Genomic DNA, 20,667 nt, shown 5'->3' on the forward strand with positions numbered 1-20,667 from the left:
CATATTCTGCTAATTCCACTTCAGGATGTGGGTATCCCTGGCAAATTGGGTGTTGGTTAGCTCAGTTAGCTGGGTGATTGGTTTGTATTATATATATAGAAATGCCACCAGTGTGTTTTCAATTCCCACATCAGTTGAAGTTTCAATGAGAGACTCTCTTTCTCAACTTCTCCCCTCAGATGAGGCATGGGAGCCACCACCACCAAATATGTCTGTCTCATTCCCAATGAGAGAGCAGGAGTATGGTTGATTTTACCTTTTATCATCAGCAAGACCAGCATTTACTACCCAACTGTCATTGTCCCCAAAGCACCATCAGTACATGCATGGATAGTGGGATATTTTGCTTGGGAAACCTGCAGCCCAGTGGTATCAATGTGGACTTCACAAGCTTCAAAATCTCCCCTCCCCCAACCGCATCCCAAAACCAGCCCAGCTCGTCCCCGCCTTCCTAACCTGTCCTTCCTCCCACCTATCCACTCTTCCCACCTCAAGCCCCACCCCTATGTCCTACCTACCAGCCTCATCCCGCTCCTTGACCTGTCCGTCCTCCCTGGACTGACCTATCCCCTCCCTAACTCCACACCTACACTCACCTTTACTGGCTCCATCCCCGCCTCTTTGACCTGTCTGTCTCCTCTCCACCTATCTTGTCCTTTATCCATCTTCTATCCGCCTCCCTCTCTCTCCCTATTTATTTCAGAATCCCCTTCCCCTCCCCCATTTCTGAAGAAGGGTCTAGGCCCGAAATGTCAGCTTTCCTGCTCCTCTGATGCTGCTTGGCCTACTGTGTTCATCCAGCTGTACACCTTGTTATCTCAGTACATGCACGGTATGGTTAAGTAGGACTTCCCAGGACCATAAGCCTAAATCATCTTCTAACTGTACTCTGATACTAGGTGTTGGTTGAGAGCCATGCTGTCGTTCAGTGATTCTTGTGGAACCATTGATGGGTTCACAGCAGAAGTCCTATCTCAATCAGAAACACATTTTGCAATTTCCCTCTCCACCATAACTAAGCGTCCATTACCGATCTTGGATGACTTAACTCTTCCCATGCCTAATTAAAATGTCAGCAACTAGAATTGAATGGCCTGATTGAATAATTCAGCTTCCTAAGAGAATCTCTTTTTAAATAAACCTGTGAAAGGAGGTATTTCTGTTTTCAGGTGTTTTACTGTAAGATTGCAATTTGATGATTTATTTTCATTTATTTGTCATTTACTTCCCACATAAAAGAAAGAGTGCTCCCAAACTGAATATGCAAACTTTATTGGCAGAGTGCATAGCTAATGAGGTATTGCTTGCTGTAGTTACTGCAATCCACAACGTTCGTTTGACAAAGCTTTTGATCATAATCGAGGGCTTCAAGAGGATAACTGTGCTGCATTTAAAATAATGAATAGAGGTCAATGCATTGAAAGGACACAGTGTTTAAAGTGTACTGGCCTTCATGGTCTCCCCTCATGTGTAATGCTGCGCTGCAGAATGAGCTTTGCGTCTGGGATTTCCCACTGGGGGAATTCTGAATTTGAACTGTCTTTACAAAGGCATCAAAGAGTCTGCTGCCTTGAGGAAGGGAGAGGGGCATTGGTAGAGAGGGGGGAGTAGAAAGAACTTGCATGCATGGCATGTCCTCAGGATGTCCCAGCAGGCTCATGTCCAATTACTTGCTGCTGGATTGTAGTTAGCATTTGTTATGTAGTGAGCACAGCAGCCAATCTGTGCACTGCAAAGTCCCACAAAGAAGATAATTATCATTAAAATTCGTTTTGGTGTTGTTGGTGAGGGAGGCATGTTATTGAAGACGCCAGGAAAACATTTCCAAACAGTGCCCTGAGATCTTTAAAGTTCACCCGAATTGGCAGATGTTAAAAAAAACACACGAGCAAAAGACTGCAGTGTTGGAAAACTGGAATCAAAACAGAAAGTGCTGGGAATACTCAGCAGGACTGGCTGCATCTATGGAGAAGGCAACTATTTCAGGTTGATAACCTTTTGTCAGAACATTAAAAATTTCTTAGTTTAATATCCCATTCAGGGAATTGAACTTCTGACAATATAACTTGCATCTGCACTGAAATGCTGGTCTAGATGAGGTACTTAAATTCTAAGAGCAAAGCTTTGATCCTACAACCATGGCATGGAGCAAAGTGGGCTATTAACCAAGTCAATTTAATGTTCAAGGACAAAGGTCAGTCAAGATTGCTCATACGCAGCCAACTCCTAGCTTTAATGGAAACCAAGGGATAGACTGTCCTATCCATTCCCCTATGTACATTTTATTTTCTTGTAAGTCAATGAAATGAAGCAAATAGCATGAAAATTGGCTGATCTTTATTTTTCAATGTCGGGGAATAAAACATTGATCTATTTCTCATCTGAACACCCACCTTGCATGGGAACACCACAACTTGAAAGTTCCCCTCCGAGCCACACATTGCCCTGACTTGAAAATATAATGCTGTTTCTTCGTAGCTGCTGGATCATAATTCTGTAACTCCCTGTCTAAAAGCAGGGTGTCTCTATACTACAAGGACTGCAGTGGTTCAACAAGGCAGCTCAGCACCACCTCCTCCAGGGCAACTAGGAATGGGCAATAAATGCTGGTCCAGCCGGCAATGTCTCCAGCCCATGCATGAATAAAAAAGCCCTGTGAGCCAAGGGCCTGTTTAAAGTTACAGTGTAGATTGTGACATAGGCCACCATCTGGCTGTATGAGACATACCAGTGGGAAGACCACACAAACCAAATGTTCATAGGTGGAAAACAGTGGATTCCTCGCTATTCACATTGTCCAACTATTTTTCTTTTATGTTAAAGTCAATGAGTGGCTGATCCACTCCCTGAAAATGAAAGTTACCATGTGTTGCACTTCTGCCCACCTCCAACTTGGGCTAGGACAATGGCTCAGTGGTTAGCACTGTTGTCTCAGATCACCAGGGATTTGGGTTTGATTCCAGCCTCGGGTGACTGTTTGTGTGGAGTTTGCATGTTCTCCCCATGTCTGTGTGGGTTTCTTCCAGGTGTTCTGGTTTCCTCCTACAATCCAAACACGTGCAGGTTAGGTAGCTTAGCCATGCTAAAATTACCCTGTAGTGTCCAAAGATAGACAGGCTGGATTGATTAGGTGTGGTAAGTGCAGGGTCACTGGGATGGGGTGGGTCTGGGTGGGATACTCTTCAGAGGGTTAGTGCAGACTCAATGGGCCAAATGGCCTGTAACTGTACTGTAGAGATTCTGAAAATATGGAGAAGGGTGAGTGGGTCTGCCAACCTGGTGTTAACAAAGCAAAATAATACATGTTTTTAAAAAAACTTATTACATGATCAGAATGCACTCTGTAACAGACTGTACTTTGGCCGACTAAGTAGACCTGTGTTTGCAGAAATGCTTTGCATCACCAATGCCAAAGAGCAGGATGTATAGTCACACAGAGGGAATTAACTGCTTTAGCTTGCGATCTTTTCTTCTTGTTGGAGAATTTGACAGCTGTTTGGGGTGCCTCGTTGATCCTGTAATCCAATTATGTTTCTGCAGTTGCCAATCTTCCTTGATGTTAATATATGCGTGGATGAATAAATTACAGGAGACTCTTTGTAGACAGAATCCTTTTTTAAAATCTCTTCTGCATTCATCACCTCCCCAGCTCTTGGTAGGTAGGGCTGCCATCTTTGTTTGAGTGGTGTGGTATCATAACCTCTGGCCTCCACCCTTTCTTGCCACAGTGGAGGTGATGGCCTAATGGTATTATCATTAGACTTTTAATCCAGAGCCTCAGGTAATGTTTCAGGTACCTCGTTTCAAATCCCACAATAGTGATGATGCTATTTGAATTCAGTAAAAATCTGGATTTAAGAGTGCAATGATGACTGCGATAATTGTTGGGGGGGTCTTGGAAAACCCATCTGGTTCACTAATGCCCCTTTAGGGAGGGAACTGCCATCCTTACCTGGTCTGGCCTCCATGTGACTCTAAACCCACTATAATATGGTTGACTCTTAACTGCCCTCTGAGCAATTAGGGATGGGCAATAAATGCCGACCCAGCCAGTGATGTCCTCATCTTATGAATGAAAGTAAAAGGTCACCCAACCCACAGCCTTTGTCTGCCAATTGGAAAGTGAATAGATGTTTCATTAACAGATTGGATGTGTAGAGACTCTATATCGTACAGCCATTTGTCCTGTCTGTGACACTTGTATAACTAGCAATCGGGATTGTTCAAACAAAATGGGGAAGAACTACAATATTTGGAAGTTCCCCCACTCCATCCAGGCCCCATCTAAGGTTTGTCTTGGAATTTCTTCATAAATGGAGGATATTGAGTACAAAAGTAGAAAGAAATTGTTGGACTTCAATGAAGCAGTGGATAGTCCAGAACTAGAGTCTTACATCCAGTTCTGGTCACCTCACTTTGGGAAGGATGTGTGGATCTTGACAGAATGGAGAGAAGATGTACCACAATGATTCTGGTGACGGGAGATTTTTTGCTACTGTTCAAGGTCAAGTTAAAGTGTCGGGGGCTGTTCCCCTTGAAGCAAAGGAAATTGAAGTGCGATTTGATAGAATCTGTGTTCAGATTTGTGTGAAGTAGCCGAAACAATGCTGTGGCTGTTGGCGGATGAGGTTGAAGGAAATCTATTTTTCCCTTTGTGACCCAGTTCCAAGGCTTGAACATCATTGCAACCCCCTCAGTGAGAACAGTGAGAGCTGATGCACAGCTGGACAGCTATTACCACTTGGTTATGATGGCCATTGCTCTCTCAAAGCTCGCGACTGATGAAATTCAGCTTGTGACCAGGGCTCATTCTCACTTTCTATGCAGCTGCATGGGCCTCCGAGGACTGCGCATGGCAGAGACTTATGGAAGCCAAAGCTGTAATTGGCTTTCCAATGCCGATCACTGTGCATGGTACTTTGGAGTGGCACAGCAGGCAGCCACACAGCTTAGAAAGAATTTCCCTAATGACCTACTTGGGCAACCAACATCCACTTTTGTCTTGGCGGGGGGGCTCTGATTTAAGATTTTTAGCAAGAGATCCAGGTGCAAATGTAGAAAGATTTTACACAACCAGTGGTATTTACCTGGAACTCAATGTCCATGAGACTGCCAGAAGTAAAAACGATCAATGATTTCAAAATAAAATTGAGCATTTGAAGGAAATAAACTTGCTGGCTACGAGGATAGATTGGGGGAATGAGGCTGACTGAATTGTGTAGAAAGCTAGCATCTGTGCCAATGTGACTCCATGACTGGGAGATCAGTCAGTAGTTCTGGCAGGCAAGATAGGAGAATATCTTTTCTCCTGCACTGAAGCCCACATGCTCTAAGCACTGAGAAAGGTTTCACCTCAAGAGCTTGTCGTCTCTGTCTGATCCTTCTATGACCCAGTTGAGAGAGGCATTGTAGGGATGAACACAAGAGGTGTGGGAGTCTCTCAATGTATAATCAACAGAAACAGAGGCTCCTAACCAGTCCTGACTATATGTTGATGTATTCTCCTATTTAACAGCCTTGTGTGACCATGATTTTAAAGAGGGAGGGGTGAGTAAGGTGTGTGTGTGCACCAAGCTTCGGCTACTACAAGCTTCATTGTGGCACGTGGTTACCAGAAGGGCACAGGAAACACTTCAAGGAGGTCTTCAAAGCCTCCCCCAGGAAGTTAATGTCCCCACTGACTGGCGAGAATCTCCAGCTGAAGACCGCACAAGATGGAGAAGATGCAACTAAGAAGGTGCCAATCATCTCGAGCATCTCTGACAGGCCCAGATGTAAGTCAGATGGAAATGGAGGAAGGACCAACCCACCCACCTATCTCTTCAAACGCCACCTGCCCCGGCAGGGTGTGTGGATCCAGCACCAACATGTTTAGTCACCTCAGGAACCACAACCTCAGAATGGAGAACAGTCATCCTGATTTCAAGGGACTGTCTAAAAGAGAGCAAGAGTTCTGTGGCAGGATGCCACAACTGGGAACCCATATCATCGATGCGTGGCAGTTCGATATCAATGGTGTGGAGGTGTGTGTATGTGTGAGGTGGGGGTTTGGGCCTTTTTTGAAAAACTCCTATGGTCACAATCTGGCTAGCGGCATAGTCTATGAAAAGGGAGGCCTGAAGATGGAGTCCAGAGCACGGCTCAGATCCAAAAGGGGTTGCCTAAAATGAAAACCTAAAAGGCTTATCCATCTGGGCCTCTTTTAGTTCCCAGTCCCCACTCCTTTATTTTATTTATTTGTCCTTTATTTTCCTGGCATGGTGATCCAAGACTACATGGGAGTCAGCTGATAAAAGCCAATTTCAGTCAATGCCCAAAATGTCTCAACAGTAATCTGAGGAGGCACGTCGGGTGAATACAGTTGAGATGCAGATCAGAAATGATCTCACTAAATGGCAGAACAGACCTGAGGGTGAGTTGATCCTGGAGGGAAACATGCCCTGTTTTCATCATTTCACTAACTGATTTCCGGGTTGGAAGACTCATGGTTGACCCTTCTTAACACATCTACTAAGACCCTCAAGTGGATAATTAATGGCCATTTAAGTGTGTCAGATAGCCACCTCCCTGATTATTTGCCTTCTGAGTGAGTGAGAACGATGCCTAGTTTCCCAACTGCAAAACCAGGGAAACTTGCCTGCTGGGTTGGGGACAAGGGGGGAGCTGGGTGGCGGTCACCAATTGACCCCAATGTTGGGGAAATCAAATGGAGCTCAAAGGGGCAGCCTCTGAATTTAAAAATAGCTGTTCACACAGTCACTAGTAACTCCACTTCAGAAGAAATTTATCCGGAGAGTGGTTAGAATGTGGAACTTGCAGGGAGTGGTTGAGGTAAAAGGTATAGATGTGTTTAGAAGGAATCTAGACAAGTACGCAACTGATTAAACTTATAGAGCATTACTCTGATATGGTTTGATGATCCTGAATGGAGCAAGGACATAAGCACCAGCAGTGCACTCACCATTTGGGCTAAATGACTTGTATCTGTGTTGTAATTTCAGTGCACTTTACAAATTGAGTTTAAGCACATTCAGTGACAATTTAGAGGGTGCAGCACTGAACTGTTGAATGGATCGTTTTGCATGGCCATTTGCAGATGGCCAGACTTCTAAATGCGAATGCCTCAACCATGTGTTTTCCTTGTGGTTTGCTGTAATGCATTTTGCAAATGACCATGTAACCACTGCTCTCAGTGGTTTGCGCCTTTGTTTGTTCAGTAATGTAACACTTGTTCCCAGTCAACCACAATGTTGGCATTGCTTTACAATGATAGATCTGACACAGACACGTTAACATTTTTTTGAACTTGCCATCCTTTTTCTCCCTTGCCCTCCTGAAAGCATTTTGGAAAAACTTGTGAAACTGACGAACGAGACATACTGCTCCAACTTGTTATGAAACAGTCTTCAAAATGGAACTCCATGACAACAGGACATTCATTTCCAAGTGTGACTGGGGTTTTTTTTAACCGTTTTAGTTTTCTTCTTGGAACTCCTGCAGCAGCTCACCCAAATGGACAATTTCCATGCTGTGAATGTCAATAGATTATCTGACAATGGGCAAAATCTTCTAACATCCTGCAGTGGGTTCAGTGTGTGTGTGTGTTGTGGGGGGCGGGCGTGAGGTGGTGGGGGTTTGCAGGTAGGAACCCTGTCACTTTTCCATCTCTACCCCAGTTATGTCTTTGGCAGGAAGGTCTATGGATGACTTTCTCACATCATTGCCCTTGGGGCCATTAAGTAGGCAACATTTACCTATTTAAGAGTCTTATCTCACTCCTACCGGTGTTTAAGGGAGATGTGCCATAATCTCGTGGGCTGAATGGCAGGGAATAAGTGTGGGTTATGGTTAGCACAGATTCAGTTTGTTGAATGGTCTGTTCAGGTTGCATATACGAACAACGAACAAGAACCGAAAGAACTGCTGATGCTGGAAATCAGAAACAAAAACAGAAATTGCTGGAGATTCTCAGCAGGTCTGGCAGCATCTGTGGAGAGAAATCAGGGTTAACGTTTCGGATCTAGTGAACCTTCCTCAGAAGAGTAGGCCACTCTGCCCTTTGAGCCTGCTCCGCCATTCAATAATGTCACGGCTGGTCCGATTTTAACCTCAAGTCTACATTTTTGCATGTTCCTGATAATCCTTCATTCTCTTGGTAATCAAGAATTTATATACCTCTGCTTTAAAAATATTTAAAGATGCTCCACCTACTGCCTTTTGAGGAAGGGAATTCCAAAAAATCAGAAATCTCAGAAAAAAAAAGTTTCCTCATATCTGTCGTAAATGGGTGTCCCCTTATTTTTAAACTTTAACCTCTGTTTCTAGATTCACCCACAAGAGGCAACGTCCTTTCAACATCCACCTGGTCACATCCCCTCAGAATCTTATATGTTCCAATTACTCCACCTCTAATCCTTCTAAATTTTTTTATTGTCGTTCATAGAGTCGCTAGCTGGCCAGCATTTATTACCCATCCCTAGTTGCCCTTGAGAAGGTAGTGGTGAGAGGATACAGGCCTAGCTTAGCCTAACATTCTTGTGTTCCAATAACATATGCCCTTTGTAAAACAGAGGAGTGGAACTTAAAAAAGAAATCAAAGATAATGGAAAATTGAAACACATTGAAGCGGCTGATCCTCACAATGACAAAGCAATTTGTTATTGTCCCGGATTTGCATTGGTTAAGCCTGTGGATTTAATTGAGAACCGACAGCTCCGAATGCCTGACGGGGATAAAGTAACTCAAAAAACTTTTGACCTCACGAGCAAGAAGCACAAAACACATTTGTGTTGGTTTAAAAAAAGGAAAGGAAGTATTGTGTTTGTCTATCTGGTGTCTTGCATGAGCCAAAGTGTTTTGTAGCCAATGAATTGCAGTCACTGTTGGCATGGTCATCAGCTGTCCCTTGATTGGAGGATGACGTCCAATCAGGATTGTGTATTTTCACCGCACGTCTCCATCTGACTAACCACGGCGATGACATTGTTGTGATGTAGGAAACAACAGAAGCTGATTTGCATGTTGTGAGAGCTCCTAAACAGTTCCATTTCTGTTTGTGGAGTAAATATTAACCGGGGCACCCCAGCATATCTTTCCAGTTCCTCTTCAGAATAATACTACTGTGGATGTTTTCTACACAATTACAAGTTTGGATAGGTCCATGGATAAAAAAGTTTTAGAGGTATAAACGGGACAAGTTCAGCTTAGGAAATCTGGTTGGCATGGACGAGTTGGGCCAAAGGGCCTGGTTCCATGCTGTATACCTCTATGACTCTATGATAAGCTGGTGTCTTAATTTAACATTGCATCTGGATGGCAGCATCTCCGCCAAAGGCAGTATTCCCTCAGCACTCCCGGAAGTGTTAGGTTGGATTTTGGGGTCAAACCTCTAGAGTGGTGCCCTGAACACACTGCCTTCTGGAGGTGGACAGCAGGGTTCTCTCAACTGAACCAGGCCTGGCACATAGGATATTTAATAATCATTTAACACCTCAATTCACCTGAACACCAGCAAACTCTTTTTTTTGTATTTGCTGTAAGGAAACTTTTAACAAAACCGATTGCAGGAGAAAAGGAGTCGGAGTGTTAATGTCATTCAGGTAATGCATGATGCATTTGTGAATAGTTTATGCCCTCTGGCCATGTGTTTGGAAACAAATGAGACAAGGTTTTGCCAAACAGTGTGATAAAGACAGCTGCCTTTTAACATTAGCAGCTTGCAAATGCTTTGATTTGGTGAAAGCATCAATGTGATATATTAAAACGCTGTACTGAAATCCCTAATGACTGCACATGTACTGGGGCGTCCCATCGGAAGAAATTAATTGAGCTTGATGCAAAACGTGCCCATATCCCACAGCTGGCACTCCAGTGCTCACCCACCATTTCCACCTGGTCTTTGGACAACACTGGGAGACTCTTGTCACATCATTTATTCCGTCTTCAATCAGTTTGCTTCCAATATTACCCTTCACATCTGGTGCCCGCTAATTGACTTGTATAAAAATAGCCTCTTTGTGACCTCTTGGCCTTGAGTTTGTAATTGGGAGACGTTTGCAGCAACCAGAAGCAAAGCTGGCGAAGCAAGACGCTTGCATTGTGCTGGGATCTAGTTTCTCTGCCAGGAGCTAACATAGAGACATAAACTTGACCCACCTCTTCAAACTCAGTGGATACTAAACCATATGTATTCACAGAGTCTGTGCCTGATGTAATAATGTGTATGTAACCTTGCCTGACTCTACTCCCACTCACCCTCTGGCTCTTCTTTCATTAAATGCAATTGCTTCTATCTTTAGCGGGAGTGGGATACTGGAATTGCATGATGAGCCATGATCATATTGAATGGTGGTGCAGGCTCGAAGGGCTGAATGACCCACTCCTGAACCTATTTTCTTTGTTTCAACCACCTATTGTCCCAACAAGAAAGCTGTAAAATCTTCAATGAACACGTGCTTAAATAGGCATCAGATGCCTGGGGAGTTATATTTAATGCACAAGGGATCGTTCATAGGATAACTTACCAGGTTCAGATGCTGCATGTTAATTAATGGTTTTACCTTGTCGGGTCTACTCATCTGTAAAGATGAATCGGCCTCTTTACTATATTCACTGCTGGAGCAAGCCAGCTTTGGCCTCTGAATCCCTCAGTTAGCAAGGTCATAGAATGGTGCAATGCAGATGGAGGCCATTCAGCCCTAATGTGGCTCTTTTGAAGAACAAGCCTTTTATTTCAATTTCTTTTCCAGATACCTACACCTTTTTTCTCCTTCAAGAATTTACCTCGTGCCTTTTTGAAGGTCACTGTTAAATCTGTGTCCATACAAACACATGAAGCGCGAGTATGTTTAGGCCATTCAGCCCCTCAAGCCTGTCCTGACATTCAATAAGACCATGGCCGAACTAATTGAATTCTCAAGTCCACATTGCTGCCTACCCCTGTTAAACTTTCAATCCCTTGCTTAAGAAGACTCTAACTACACTGAGCATGGTGGCCCAGTGCTCAGCACAGCTGCCTCACAGTGTCAGGGACCCGGGTTTGATTCCAGCCTTGGGTGACTGTCTGTGTGCACATTCTCCCTGCGTCAGAGTGGGTTTCCTCTGGGTGCTCTGGTTTCCTCCCACTGTCCAAAGATGTGCAGGTTAGGTGGATTGGCTATTCTAAACTGCCCATAGTATCTAGGGTGGGGAAATGCAGGGATAAAATAAGGGGTGTGTCTGGAAGGGATGCTCTTTGGAGGGGTGGTGTGGACCTGATGGGCTGGATGGCCTGCTTCTACACTGTAGGGATTCTACCTCTGCCTTAAAACATTCAAGGACTCTGCTTTTACCATCTTTTCAGAAAAAGAGATTCAAAGGCATATACCCTCTGAGAGAAAAAGAAAAGACTAATCTTTGTTTTGAACAGGTGACCCCTATGAACAGGGACTGCTAGTTGTATGTTATCTCATCAAAAAAAAATCATCTCCATATCTACCCTGTCAAGAACTTCAGGATCTCACCTTTTTCAATAAAATCCCCTCTTACTCTTCTAAAGTCCAGCAGATACAAGCCTAGTCTGTCTACTCTTTCCTCAAGATAACCTGGCCATTCCTAGTTGTAGCCTCGTAAACCTTCCTTAAACTACCCTCCAATGCATTTACATCCTTATTTAAGTAGAGAGGACAATACTGTACACAGTCTTACTGATGTGGTCTCTCCAATGCCCTATGTGACTGAAGCATAAACTCCCTACTTTTGTATTTAATTCCACTCAGGATAAATGATAATAATCTTTTTTTTCTATTGAGTTGCTTTGTCTTGCTCTGGTGAGATGTGTACCCATGTCCCCAGAAAATTAGCCAGGGTCTCTAAATCACTTGTTCAGTTCAGCACATTTTGAAGTATAATCGCTTGGCATGCATTTTGCTCACAGCAATGTCTCACAGACAGTTTTGAGGCCATGTTGTGAGAATGTATTTTAATGGGGTCAGTTGGTTGATAAATATTGTCCCAGGACAGCTTCACTGCTGTTTTGTAAAATAGGGCCATGGGATCAATAGCATTCATCTGAGAGGGCAGACAGAGCATCATTGCAATGCATCTGAAGCACACCACAACTTTGACAGTGCAACACTCCCTTAGTATTACACTGGGAAGTGCACAATCATGCTACATTTTGACCTCATGGCTTTGGAGTGCAAATCAAAATGACAATTTGACCATGAGGCAAAAATACAACCCACTGAACCATTCGATAGAGACTCGGGTCCATTGAGAGGACGGAAAGACTCAATATCTTCATGGTTTTACTTTAATAGTTGTGCGGTTTTTCATTCAGTTCATTCTGGTTGCTGAATTGTCTTTCTGAATTTTAGGTTTCACAGAGGGGACTATACAGTCGATGTCTGCATTAATGACTACCTTGATATCTACTGCCCCCACTACGATGACTCCGTGCCAGAAGAGAAGACAGAGAGCTACATTCTCTACATGGTGAATTTTGATGGCTACAGAAGCTGTGACCACAAGAATAATGGCTTCAAGCGCTGGGAATGCAATAGGCCGCGCACACCAAACGGCCCACTGAAGTTCTCCGAGAAGTTCCAGCTCTTCACGCCATTTTCTCTGGGCTTTGAGTTTCGACCTGGAAATGAGTATTATTATATATGTGAGTACACTGCAACGGTACACCGCAAGAGGAGGTTAACGTACAGCGCTTGTTTCAAAGTCTTGGCCACAGCACAGAAGTGTAAACTGGTAAAAAAAGGAAAATTACTGAGGTCAGGCGGGACATCTGCAAACAAGCAAGTCAGGCTCTGAATAGTCCCCAGGTAGAGCAGTGGAGACAGAAATACTGAAATTATTCAGGAGGCCGGAGAAGCTATGATAGAAGGACTTTAATTAAACATTGAGAATGATGGGCTGAATGGCCTTCATTATGCATGCCTATTGTTGTATTCAAAGCAAATCAGTGGATAATTTGAATTAAGTTTTTGATGGTATTTTTTCCAACCCCTTTTCTGTTTCTCACCCTGTGAGTGCACTGACTTCTTCCCTCTCTAGGATCCATAAGCATTAGCCATCCACTGTCATGTCACTCAAGCCAACCTCCCTGCTATGCAAGTATGGATTACGCGCAGGCAATCTACTGTGCTATGTGTGGGAGGGTGGGGTGGGCTAATGTCCAAGAAAGCAGGTTGTCGGGCAACACTTGCTATCCCTGTTGGAGCATCCTCTTGTGTGGATGTTGGATCAGTGCATGGTTTGTTCCAGGTTCTCAATGCATTTCCCTCAATGCCCCCCAAAACATCCTGGCATATACATTGGGCCATGGCCGTTTGAACAGGATACTGAGGAGGACTAGCTGCGTCCGCGGAACTACGCTGCAGCATGAGAGATAAGGAGCAATGGAAAGATAGAAAACAAAATGCAGGTACAGAGCCTTAATCAGAAAGAGGTGCTTCCACTTGTGATGTGGAGTTCCGAGTGTTGGACTGGGGTGGACAAGGTCAAAAATCATAGGACACCAGGTTATAGTCCAACAGGTTTATTTGAAAACACTAGCTTTCGCAGCTCGGCTCCTTCCTCACTTGTAATGGGAAAGAGGAGGTATACCAACTTTTTAATCAATAGAAATCTGCTTCTCCTTTCTAACTGATTAAAGATTCAAAAGGGGGCAGCCAGTGAGCCATTTTTAGGGTTGTTACCTTTCCAATTGTGAGGCATTTTCTAGTCTTTGTTTATTTAAAGGGAGACAAATTATTGTAGACAGGTCCACTCTGTGCACGGGCTGTCCCTTCTATCTTATAGGAGTCAGGGAGCCACACTGTTATAAATCTATAGCAAAACTCAGCTTGAAAACACGAAATAAATAAAAAGATAACAGTCTCATTTGCCTGCAGGCTGAAAGGTTGATCAAATAAAACAATTAAACAGTGTGAATCCATGTATTCATTCGATTTTCTAGATACGCTGGTAATAATTACTATTGATTATCTCTTCTCCCCTTATTAGTAATCCAGGAATGTTTTGAGCACTCATTCAGCTAGGTCCAAACCAATTTCATCACTAAAGGAACCTGTTGGCAATGTAATCTTTGAATTTGTTACACAAAAGCTCTCTGATGATTCAATATTTTTAGCTTGCTTGCCAAATGTGCCAGAGCACTTTCAGTCTCATCCTGTGTTTACAAAGCTTCTCTTCCCCAAGCTGGCAGAGAGAAGAATCAAGAGAGACAAATACTTTGGTCAATCTAATTCTTCAATTACTTGGGTCTTCCTGTTGTGAAGACTGAGAAGAGGCCAGGGGTGAGAGTGAAGAACTGGGGAGGTATGAGTGACTATGGGAGTGGCACAGAGGGATGAAGATAGAGAGTGGATGCTGGGGGTGCAGGTGAGGGATGAGAGATCACCGATCTCTGGGAATAAAAGGTGAGAAGAGTGTGAGAGGATCAGGTAAAGGAGGGAGAGGGAAGTGGAAGTGGGAGAGATAGTGTGCTATGGGGATTGCGGGAGTGGAGGGTCAAAGCGGGGGTGGAACTGCACAGAGAAATGAGGAGCAGGATTGTGGGTGTTGGCTTTGAGGGAAGGGAAGAATTGAGGAGGAGAGGAACCGAGAGGGAAAGGGGTTGAGTGAGGGGATTGGAGTTTGAAGAGAAAGAGGAGTAAAATGAGGGAGAAACCAGAGAAGGCAGTATAGAATAATGAGAATGGGGGATACAGCTGCCAAGACATTTCACTCTCCATTCATCAGAACTCATCAGTTTTAATTTCACTCAAAAGACAATTTTTTTTTCCTAACTTTATTGATTAAGTTCTAACACGCCCATACCAACCAGATTTCCTAAACTGAACTAGTCCCATTTGCCTATATTTTGCCCATATCCCCATAAAACTTTCCTATCCATGTACCTGTCCAAACGTCTTTTAAATATTGTAATTGTACCTGCCTCTGGCAGCTCGTTGCATATATGTACCACCCTCTGTGTGAAAAAGTTGCCCCTTAGATCCCTTTTAAATCTTTCCCCTCTCACCTTAAGCCTATACCCTCCAGTTTTGGTCTCCCCCACTATGAGGAAAAGACTTTGGCTATTTACATTATCTAAGCCCTGATGATTTTATAAACATCAATCAGGTCACCTGTCAGCCTTTGATGCTCCAGGGGAAAAATTGTCCAGCCTACCCAGCCTCTCTTTATAACTCAAACCTTCCAGACTCGGTAACCTCCTTGTAAATCTTTTTTTGCACCCTTTCCAGTTTAATAACATCGCAGAGCAACCAGAATAATACGCAGTAATCCAAATGTGGCCTTACCAATGTCTGGCTCTCAAATTAACTGGGGTTATGAATATTTTCTGAAACACTTTCTCCACCGCTTTTTTTAAAATTCCACTGTCTCTTTCTCCCTCACTCTTCTGACACAATGCTCTGGAGAGGTTTTCTGCTGGACTGGCTCAAAAGAACGTCCAGGAAAAGTAATCTTTTATTCCAACAGACTAAAAGAGAAACCTGAAGTTATGACCACACTCATTAGCACCCACTGTATGAACCCCTGCTAGGGGTTAAAGAGGACAGATTCACAGCAGAAAAAGGAGGAGAGGGGAACCACACCAGTACTTGGCTATAATACAGAGCAGTGATACCATGATAGAAATTTAGGTATTGTCACAACATACACAGAGGCCTGATAATTAAAGTGATGAGTCAGGCCTGTCAGAAATGTTACTACAGAAGTACAAGATCACATCAAAATTTTATGGTGGTAATCTTGCATTCACGAGGGCCAGCACTTACTGCTAGGGCAATGAAAATAAAATGGAGACATTTGAATTGTAGATTTCAGCCTGAACAATTCACGAAATAAACTTCAAGGCATATTTTGGCACATTATTAAAGCATCGCATTAAAAGAAGACTGCATTGAGTAAGCTGAGGTACCTGCTTGAATTGACCTCATTCTGTTTTACAGAGGCACAGTGGAAGAAAAAAGGTTCCCAGTTCTTTTATGTAGCAGTAGGTGATGGAAAGAGTTCAAGAGGAGACATGGAGGTTATGACAGGACTAGACTGGGCTGTGGTTCCCTGAATGGTTGAATATTTTTCTGACATTTGCCGCTTTGCCACAGAGGTGAAAAATGCCAAGTTGGGAAAGGTGCAGCACCTTCAGTTGGAGAGAGGACAGAGAACTAGGCGTGTGCACAGCACATAATACATAGAAACACAACACACAAACATGCACTCTTATTAATTCATTCATTCCAACACCAGGCCACTACTGTGACCTTTTCAGTTGCTTTTCCTTCCTTTCCCAGTCTGCAATGTTTTCCTGTTCCTTTATTTCTTTGTTGCTGTGAATCCCCTTGCAGCAACACAAAGCATGGCAGCATGATTCTGGTACGTCTCCATTTATTGCCCATCGCCAGTAGTCCTGAGAATGTATTGGTTGGTATTCTCTTTAAGTCACTGCAGCCCTTGTGCTCGAGGTGATAGCTCAGGAATTCCAGGATTTGGACCCAGAAACTGAAGGGTTGTTTTTTTCCATGCTGTATTACTCTACGACTCTATAACAATGAAGAGATATGTCTAGGTCAGGGCAGTTAGTGATTTGGATCTGCTCTTGTTTCAGTTAGTGGTAAAGATTGAGGAGGTAGGAAATGCTTAATGGGCTAATGTTACACAGTGGTTTCTGCTACTCCTTCCCTGACTGGTCATTGACCATATTAAAACCATTATAATGAAGGCTGGAGGGCTATATGATTGGGTAAGAGATCACATCCAAGCCTGAGTCCAGCTTTTTATACGTTTATACTTGCATATTTCCAACAATGGCTCAGTAGATGTTGTCAGGCCAATTACGAGGACCCCAGCTGCTATACTTCCTTAACGCTGCTTTGGCTTGTATCAATAAGAAATTGAACCAGGGAGCTGTTAATTTGGGAAATTCAGAGATACCAAGCTTGTGACTTCTATGAGCGACTAAAATTGTAGTGATCCTCAGGTTAAACCACCCTCAGTCATCTCTCTCTCTCTCTCTCTAATGGCAGAACAGCCCTGTGGCCTGGTAGGACTATGGTGCTTTACCTTTTAGTCACAGGTACAGGAACAGAATCAGCTGCAACAGTGTGTAAGTTCCTTTCAGATAGAAAACATTTTTGATCCAAACATCGATTGTCATTGCACTGTTGACTTCCATTGTGGAGATCTCTTAAACTAATTTTGATGGCCTCTGTGGATGACCACTGCATATTGTTCTCAACTGCTGTATGGAATTTTTAATCCAATATTCATTCCCACTATGTTGGCTTCATAAACTAATGTTCCATCCCAGTGCCGAGAGCTTTTGATTGAATGTTTTATCACACGGTGTAGACTTAACCTGTAGCTCATTCTCACTCTGTAAACCTTTTACCTTGACAGTTATTCCTGAGGTGTGGACTTCATGAACCTATGTTAACTTGACTATGTAACTACTTGATGCATAGTTTGCTCCAATATATCAACTTTTTAATCCAGAAAATAGTAGCTTAGCAATAATTTTACTGCTCGAGTAATGTGGAAGCCCAAACTAAACGTCAAATGATGCAAGTTCAAATCTCAGTACCTAAAGGAATTTAGAATAAATTAATACATCTGGATGTAAAGGCTAGTCTCATGAATGCTGACCTAACTTATCTGATTCATTAATGATCTTCAGGGAAGAGAAGGAAAGTCTTGTTTACATGTGGCTGACTTATGTGGTTACACTTAACTAAGTAGCATTTCAGAGGTTAGTCATTGGCAGCCTACCAGCACCCTTTCAAGGCCAACTAGATATTCATTATTAATAAATCAGACAAACTATATAAGAAACTGTTGTAGTGCTCTCTACAATGTTTCTCCCAAACTCAGTTTCCTGGGTTCTGGTCGCTTGGTTATAGGGGAAAGATATTATTAAGCTGGAGAGGGTTCAGAAAAGATTTACTAGAATTTGCCAGGTATGGAAGGTTTGAGTTATAAAGAAAAGCTGGGACTTTTTTCACTGGAGCATAGGAGGTTGAGAGGCGACCTTATAGAAGTTTATAAAATAACGAAGGGTATAGATAGAATTAAAGACAGTTGTCTTTTCCCTAGAATAGGGGGATTTCAAGAGCAAGGAGCACATTTTTAAGGTGAGAGGAGAGAGATTTAAAAAAGACGTGAGGGGCAAATTTTTACACAGAGGGTGGTTCACGTGTGGAACGGACATCCTGAGGAATTGGTGGATGTGGGTACAATCACAACATTTAAAACATTTGGATAAGTACATGAATTGGAAGGTGTGGAGGGATATGGGCTAGGAGCAGGAAGGTGGAACTAGTTTGGTTTGGGATTATGTTCGCTATGGTCTGGTTGGGCTGAAGGGCCTGTTTCCATGCTCTGTGACTCTATGACTCTATGAAATTTTAATTCCTGAAGACTCCAGAACAGTCCTGCAGGCTTGGCAACTCAAGTTGGGGTAGCCCAGCCTTTTGATTCCAAAATTCAACCTATAAGAGTGAGTGGATCAGCATATCGGCAAGATGAACTATGCTGTAAATACACGCATAAAAACACAGTGTTAAGACATAAAAATAGCAATGTGTTAAAAACAAGATAACAACAATGACAGCCAGTCAGAAGTTGATGATATGATGCAACAAATTTTAAAAAATGCCTAACACTATGTGTCAGAATTAGCATTCAGTTCCGGCTAAACTTGAGAAATTTCATCTTATATGGCTTCTATCAAAGTTTCATTCGAACAATATTAAGGGGAAGTGATGGCCTAGTGGTATTATCACTGGATTGTTAATCCAGGGATCAGGTAATGACAGGATTTTAACCCAATGATTAAAAAAATCTGGAATCGAGAGTCTAACAATGACCGTGAAACCGGTGTCGATTGTTAGAAAAACCCATCTGGTTCACTAATGTCCTTTAGGAAAGGAAACTGCCATCCTTACCTGGTCTGGCCTACACGTGACTCCAGAGCCACAGCAATGTGGTTGACTCATAAGTGTCATCTACCCTCAATAAATGCTGACCTAGACAGTGACACCCTCATCCTATTTGATGCCCCAGTTGGTAAAATACTTTCCAACATTTTTTCAAATTTCCACAAAATATGGAATTTCCCCCTCTGCCTCTGTCTTTCACATTTTTGACCATAAGGCATAGGAGCAGAAGTAAGCCATTAAGCCCATTGAGTCTGCTCTGTCAATTTTCTAACCTTCAGCTTCAGAAAGAAAAATAATCTGTCCTACCTCCAGAAAAGTTAAACTTGTTTAACCTATAAAGTTCAAACTACATTGGATATCTGAAAGTATGTGGCAAAAGTTTACAGTTTTTTTTTGATTTACTGTTTTCTATTGACTTCATAGAATCCCTACAGCATGGAAGCAGGCCATTCAGCCCAAGGAGTTCACACCAACCCTTCAAAGAGCATCCCATCCGGACCCCCTACCCTATCTCTGTAACTCTGCATTTCCCATGGCCAATCCACCTAACCTGCACATTTTTGGATTGTGGAAACCCCAGAGTAAACCCACACAAACACAGTGCGAATGCGCAAACTCCACGCAGACAGTCACCTGAGGGTGGAATTGAGCCCAGGTCCCTAGTACTGTGAGACAGTATTGCTGATCACTGAGCCACCATGCCATACTATAGACTGGGATTCTAGATTACTAACCCAATGACATTGCCACTTCACCACAGCCTTCCCCTAAATTGAGGTAAACAATTATCTTTTTATTAGCCATTTTAGGGTCGAATGCCAAACTATGCACTCCTTACATTTTGCCACAAGTTTCCACAAAAATGGTTTTGTAAGTATGTGCACATTTCAATAAGGAACTGAGGTGCAGAACTTGATGATCCGGAGTTGAATTCAGCCTGTTGAGGGTTAGCTGATCTGAGGTGGTTAGTGAAGATGGTGTTACAGCAGCAGCAACGACTCGTACTTGGATAGCATTACCGTCAGAGCTGCTTAAGGCCTCTAGGGGTGAAGTGATTATAATCAGGGAATACAGAATGGGTACAGCATAGAATCAGGCCATTCAGCCCAACTTGTCTGTGCAAGATGCGCAAGAGACCAGAAATGGAGGATTGTAGAGATTTCAGAGGGTTGCTTAGCTGGAGGAGGCTACAGTGATGATGAGTGGTGATACAGTTTAAGAATTTGAAAACAAGAGCAACATAATCCAGGGCTTGTGTACATCACAGTGAGTGCAGGAGTCAGAGCTGGTTAGGGGCAACCAAAAGTCCTAGTCCTGCTTGATGGAAATAATCAGTGTGAATACCATGCAAGGACAGTGTCTGACATGGGCCAGATGATGGGCACTCCTTAAGCCAGATGACTATGACTATCTAGTCTTGCATCAAGAATGTTGCCTTAGGAAAAGGTGCTCAATGTCCATGGAGCTGGAATTTTAAAGTGAGTCAGCTCCATCGACAAAGCAACTAGTATCTTTCCATCATTACTGAGAAGATAAATAACAATTTATGAATGACAACTTGCATTTTTATATAGCTTAATATCCAAAGGCACTTCAGAGGAACATTATCGGAAAGGATGTGACACCGAGTAACACAAGGAACTGTTAGGACAGGTGACCAAAAGCTTTATCTAAGGGAGGTACAGAAGTGAGGAGATTTAGGGAAGGAATTCCAGAATTCAAAGACTTGGAAGCT

General features: G+C 43.1%; 1 protein-coding gene across 1 annotated transcript in view; it reads left to right on the plus strand.

Moving 5' to 3' along the window:
* Positions 1–20,667, plus strand: part of LOC109920234 (ephrin-A2-like) — a 347,797-nt gene that overhangs the window by 289,905 nt on the left and 37,225 nt on the right. Inside the window, exon 2 of the mRNA XM_048614246.1 lies at positions 12,357–12,649. Within this exon, the coding sequence (XP_048470203.1) occupies positions 12,357–12,649 (293 nt within the window). The remainder of the gene's footprint in view (positions 1–12,356; positions 12,650–20,667) is intronic.

The sequence above is a fragment of the Rhincodon typus genome, chromosome 29 (genome assembly GCF_021869965.1).
Source record: "Rhincodon typus isolate 14 chromosome 29, sRhiTyp1.1, whole genome shotgun sequence".
Classification (NCBI taxonomy): domain Eukaryota; kingdom Metazoa; phylum Chordata; class Chondrichthyes; order Orectolobiformes; family Rhincodontidae; genus Rhincodon; species Rhincodon typus.